Raw genomic sequence first — 6,608 nt, 5'->3', positions numbered from 1 at the left:
AACTATTCAATCACCAACAAGATTAAAACAACATTCAATTCAATCAATTCCCATATTACTTGCTGATCTTTAGTGGGATCATCTTTAGAAAATAAACATTCTGTCTTCTGTGCGTAGGCCTATGTCTAATCAAAATGGTTAACCTAAATCTGCACACAAACAATCGTTATAATTGTAGTAAAAGAATAAGGAGGGGAGAATACCATTTTTCATGCAAATCTCTGTTGGTTATTGTGCGGTACGTGAACGCGCCGCAATCAACAGTGCTCAGCGTCTTCTGAGAGCGCGCGAGAGATCCACGGAGAGACAGGACGACGAGGGGAGAGGCAGGAAGAGGGCGCGAGACAAATAGGGAAAATCCCAATAATGGAGTGGCGGCGGAGGAGGTCGTTTTCGCGAGCTCGGACTGGTCATAGTTGACGTTTTCATTTTCTCAAATTGGATGTAAATTCTATAATTAGGGACTGTGCACCAATATCTCCAGCTCAAAGAAGCCCTCCACGGGTGCCTCAGATGCTACACGTAAACGGGGGATCCACCACTGGCACTAGGCAACAGCTTATCATTTCTGGTGGGCTTGGATGAGGATACTAAAGGACATCTTTTTAAGATAGCATTGGTTGAGGATATTGCAAAACCGTTTTACCGTGAAATATCCTATTTCGGACTCCACTTCTCTTTTCTAAGGAACGATACATTATTAATTACCAGTATTATACATACATGTATATATGTGTAGGCTTGTAGGTTCGCAGGATGAATCTACAATGATATGGTAGCCAAAAATAAATAAAGGCTAGTCAATAATAATAATTAATCAACGTATTTTAATAATAGATTTATTCTGAATAGCTACACTGCTACCAAATTTACAATCACAGCTTTCACAAACGGAGACGCGCAAAGACTGAGTGAGTCATTAAAATAACGAAAAGAAAGCTACAGTATAGTGGAAAACATGTTGCCTTCACAAGAAGCCGCCAAGATTTACCATGATAATTACATGCGGAACTCCCGCGCCATCGGGGTACTCTGGGCGATATTCACCATATGCTTTGCCATCATCAACGTGGTGGTCTTCATTCAGCCCTACTGGATCGGGGACAGTGTGAGCACGCCGCAGGTGGGTTACTTCGGCTTGTTTCACCAGTGCGTTGGAAGAGGACCGCCCAACCGAGAGCTCACCTGCACCGGAAGCTTCGCCGAGTTCAGCTCCATCCCCTCCGGCGCCTTCAAATCGGCGTCGGTCTTCGTGTTTCTGTCCATGGTGCTGATTCTGGGCTGCATCGCCTGCATGGCGCTCTTCTTCTTCTGCAACACCGCTACCGTCTACAAGACTTGTGCCTGGATGCAGCTCCTATGTGGTACGTAAAACCAATGGAAACTCAGTTACACAATATTGTTTCAGCACATTAATATATTGGTGGATAGGATTTTTCACTGGTATGTCACAGGCGACTGCAAACACATGGATCTACTGGTTACAAGTTACATGCAACAACCTTGTCAAAACAATTGCAACATGCTGCTTGTGCTGTTGCTATTGCTAAGGATGATGGGTTATATCTACAGGCAGATTAGATTCACCTCGCTGCAAAATCATTTTGACTCCACATTTCTACACAGGTTCCAAACTCTCCGGGCTTACTGGGAGTGGAAGTTGGATGACTTCATGTCATTTTCCATTGTCACTCAGAGTCATGGAACTGTGGGAGGAAGACAGATATACTATAGGCTGCCACACGGACCCACATTGAGCTCTAGCGATTGCAGATGAAGCATTCATTTGCTCAACAAATCAGTCTCAAAAACAGCCAACCCACTACAAAAGGCCTCTGTCTGTTGGGTGGATGCATTCCTTCAACCATGACCTGACCACATAGAGAGTTGCCCTCTTGATAAATAGAAGAAAGAGGTAGGGGGGAAATGAAAACAGGTCATTTATGGAACTTAATTCACTCACTCCCACTCAGATCTATACCTCAAGGACCTCCCAGAGTGGATTATAAATTCATCAATGCGGGTCGTTCCATTTCATTTCAGCAAGACACCCACCATCTCAGATTGTTTTTAAATGGTTTATGTAGTTAGAAAAATATAAGGTAAGCATTCCTGCAATGTTATTTTGTTGAAAGACAATTTTAACTCTTAACAAATTCGGACAGTTCAATTTATATGATTCATACAGTGCCTTCAGAAAGTTCACACACCCCTTGACTTTTCTGCATTTGTTGTGTTACAGTCTGAATTGAAAATTGATTACATTTATATTTTGTGTCACTGATCTACACACAATACCCCAATAAGGTCAAAATGTCAGTCTGTTATTAGAAATGATTGAAAAATTCATTCAAAATGAAAAGCTGAAATGTCTCAAGTCAATAAGTATTCAACCCTTTTGTTATGGCAAGCCTCAATAAGTTCAGGAGTATAAATGTGCTTAACAAGTCACATAATAAGTTGCATGGATTCAATAACAATAGTGTTAAACATGATTTTCAATTACTACCCCATCTCTGTGCCCCACACATACAAGTATTTGTAAGGTTCCTCAGTCGATCAGTGAATTTCAAGCACAGATTCAACCACAAAGACCAGGGAGCTTTTCCAATGGTTCGCAAAGAGCACCTATTGGTAGGGCGGTAACAAAACAAAAAACAGACATTGAATATCCCTTTGAGCAGTCATTAATTACACTTTGGATGGTGTATCAATACACCCAGTCACTACAAAGATACAGGAGTTCTTCCTAACTCAGTTGCCATAGAGGAAGGAAACCGCTCAGGGATTTCACCATGAGGCCAATGGTGATTTTAAAACAGTTACTGAGTTTAATGGCTGTGGTAGGACATAACTGAGGAAGGATCAACTAATATAAATTACAGATTGAAAAGGAGGAAGCCTGTAAAGAATAAAAATATTCCAAAACATGGATCCTGTTTGCAATAAGGTACTAAAGTAATACTGCAAAACATTTGGCAAATAAATGACATTTTCCTGAATACAAAGCGTCATGTTTTGGGCAAATCCAACACAACACATCACTGAGTACCTCTTCATAGTTTCAATCATGGTAGTGTCTGCATCATGTTATGGGTATGCTTGTCATTGGCAAGGACTCAGAAGTTATTTTTGATAAAAAGAAATGGAATAAAGCTAAGCATAGCAAAATCCTAGAGAAAAACTTGGTTCAGTCTGCTTTCCAACATACACTGGGAGACAAATTCACCTTTCAGCAGGACAATTACCTATAACACAAGGCTATAACATCACAGGATGAGACCAATATGCAGACACAGGAGGCAGATGGTTCGAGTCTCTGATATTTATTAATAGGCAAGGGGCAGGCAAGAGGCAGGTTGAGGACAGGCAGAAGTTCGTAAACCGGGTCAGAGTCAGATGGGTAAAGGACGGCAGACAGGCTCGAGGTCAGGGAAGGCAGAATGGTATGGCAGGCAGGCTCAGGGTCAGGGCAGGCAGCAATGGTCAGAACCAGGAGGACTGGAAAACAGGGACCAGAAAAACAGGAGTACAGAAAAACATGATGGTAGGCTTGACGAGACAAGACGAACTGGAAACAGACAAATAGAAAACACTGGTATAAATACACAGGGGATAATGGGGACAAATGGAAGATACCTGGTGGGGGGTGGAGACAAGCACAAGACAGGTGAAACAGATCAGGGTGTGACAAAGGCCAAATATACACTGGAGTTGCTTACCAAGACGACATTGAATGGTCCTGAGTGGCCTAGTTACAGTTTTGACTTAAATCGGTAAATATATGGCAAGAGTTAAAAATGGCTGTCAAGCAATGATCAACAACCAAGTTTGAAGAATATTTTAAAGAATAATGGACAAATATGGTACAATCCAGGAGTGCAAAGCTCTTCCAGACTTAATCAGAACGACGCACAGCTGTTATAGCTGTGAAAGGTGATTCTAACATGTATTGACATTACAGAGTATTTTGTGTAAATCATTGACAAAAAATTACAATTGAAAATCACTTTTAATCCCACTTTGTAATAGAACAAAATGTGGAAAAAGTCAAGGGGTGTGAATACCTTCTGAAGGCACTGTTTAATATTCATTAAATATAGTACTCAACATCCGATTTGGAACAAACCACATCTTAACAATGACTAAGATCTCAGGGATCCAAATAAATGGTCGAAAGCCACCTGCGGACGCCCCAACTCCACACCAAGCCCACCCCAACGGCCAGTAAACAGTATCAGTTCTCTATGTTTGACAAGTTATATGAAGCTGTGGCTTGGAGTATTGTTTATTCATACTATGTAATGTATTCTTAGTGAATTAGTACCAGGTTTTGCCCACTAGATGCTGCTGTTCTGCTATTACTGCCACACCCTTTTATCCATGTATTAAATGGAACCCTTTGCAACTTTGGGTAGAAAACCCATAGCTTTTGCTCAAGATGGAAATAAATGGTGTGATCATCCGTTCAATTCAAGCCAGTCCTCCATGAAAGCAATTCAAACACATACAAACTTTCCTTCTCTTGAATCTAATCTGCTCAATGAAGTCAATCTGTGTAACTAGCTGCACTCTTAGAAAAAATATTTCCAAAAGGGTTTTTTGGCTGTCCCTGTAGGATAACCCTTTTTGTTTCCAGGTAGAACCCTTTTTGGTTTCAGGTAGAACCTTTTTGGGTTTCGTGTAGAACCCGACATGAAACCCAAAATGGTTCTTCAAAGAGTTATCTTATGGGGATAGCCGAAGAACCCTTTTAGGTTCTAGATAGCACCTTTTTTTGTGTGCCCACACACCAACAGAGATCTGCTAGTGTTGGGTTGACTGCCTAAGGCTTAAGCTGTATCTGGGAAATGGCCCAAGTGTGTGTTGTTTATTCCCTTCAATAAAGGTTTGTATTAGTTAGACCATTCCTTTTGAACAAGCAAACCAATAGGCTACAGCAGTTCTAATGGTTTAAATGTTATGGTCTTCAATGGTAAAAATCCCAAATACAATGCCTTCAGAAAGTACACTGAACAAAAACGTAAACGCAACATGCAACAATTTCAAATATTTTACTGAGTTACAGTTCGTTTAAGGAAATCAGTCAATTGAAATAAATACACTGCTCAAAAAAATAAAGGGAACACTTAAACAACACAATGTAACTCCAAGTCAATCACACTTCTGTGAAATCAAACTGTCCACTTAGGAAGCAACACTGATTGACAATAAATTTCACATGCTGTTGTGCAAATGGAATAGACAAAAGGTGGAAATTATAGGCAATTAGCAAGACAACCACTCCTATTCCTGTATTGAACACCATTCAAAGTGTTAATAATAACTTCACCATGCTCAAAGGGATATTCAATGTCTGCTTTTTTTACCCATCTACCAATAGGTGCCCTTCTTTACGAGGCCGTGGAAAACCACCCTGGTTTTTATGGTTGAATCTGTGTTTGAAATTCAGTGCTCGTCTGAGGGACCTTACAGATAATTGTGTATGGTACAGGTAGCCATATCCTGCAGTCAAATGACCAAATAGCCCTCTAGTGGCCTCATGGGTGGAATGTTATTAATGTTTTTAATAATTTCATAATTAATACAAATGATTTAAATAAACCCGCCGAAAATCTGGTGTTTCTATATGAAAAGGTTTTGTTATATTTCAGTCTCAACTCTACATTTAATACATTTCAACTCTATATCTGACATGGTACAGGTGTCACGTTCATCATACGAAGGAGACCAAAGCGCAGCGTGATGTGGATACATCTTCTTTACTGAAAACGAAGAACAATAAACAAACTAATACAAAAATAACAACCCGACCGTGACGCTAAATATAACGAGTGCAGACATGCAACATCACATAGACAATCACCCACAAACCAAACTGGAAAATGGCAACCTAAATAGGATCCCCAATCAGAGACAACGAAAAACAGCTGCCTCTGATTGGGAACCAATCCAGGCCACCATAGACCTACGTATGCCTAGACTACACACACAGCCTAGACTACACACACAACCTAGACATACAAAAACCCTAGACCAGACAAAAACACACATACAGTGGGGCAAAAAAGTATTTAGTCAGCCACCAATTGTGCAAGTTCTCCCACTTAAAAAGATGAGAGAGGCCTGTAATTTTCATCATAGGTACACTTCAACTATGACAGACAAAATGAGGAAAAAAAATCCAGGAAATCTCATTGTAGGATTTTTAATGAATTTATTTGCAAATTATGGTGGAAAATAAGTATTTGGTCACCTACAAACAAGCAAGATTTCTGGCTCTCACAGACCTGTAACTTCTTCTTTAAGAGGCTCCTCTGTCCTCCACTCGTTACCTGTATTAATGGCACCTGTTTGAACTTGTTATCAGTATAAAAGACACCTGTCCACAACCTCAAACAGTCACACTCCAAACTCCACTATGGCCAAGACCAAAGAGCTGTCAAAGGACACCAGAAACAAAATTGTAGACCTGCACCAGGCTGGGAAGACTGAATCTGCAATAGGTAAGCAGCTTGGTTTGAAGAAATCAACTGTGGGAGCAATTATTAGGAAATGGAAGATATACAAGACCACTGATAATCTCCCTCGATCTGGGGCTCCACGCA

The 6,608-nt window shown here is 40.5% G+C and overlaps 1 protein-coding gene across 1 annotated transcript; it reads left to right on the top strand.

Moving 5' to 3' along the window:
- Positions 1-955: 955 nt before the first annotated feature.
- Positions 956-1,372, top strand: LOC120060930 (LHFPL tetraspan subfamily member 4 protein-like). The gene has a single exon (XM_039010365.1). It carries the CDS (start codon positions 959-961, stop codon positions 1,370-1,372), a length of 414 nt encoding a protein of 137 aa, XP_038866293.1. The 5' UTR covers positions 956-958.
- Positions 1,373-6,608: the final 5,236 nt, after the last annotated feature.

This window comes from Salvelinus namaycush, chromosome 16 (assembly GCF_016432855.1).
Source record: "Salvelinus namaycush isolate Seneca chromosome 16, SaNama_1.0, whole genome shotgun sequence".
Taxonomy (NCBI): domain Eukaryota; kingdom Metazoa; phylum Chordata; class Actinopteri; order Salmoniformes; family Salmonidae; genus Salvelinus; species Salvelinus namaycush.
Note: the sequence above shows the minus strand (reverse complement) of the source record. Positions and strands in the feature narration are given on the sequence as shown.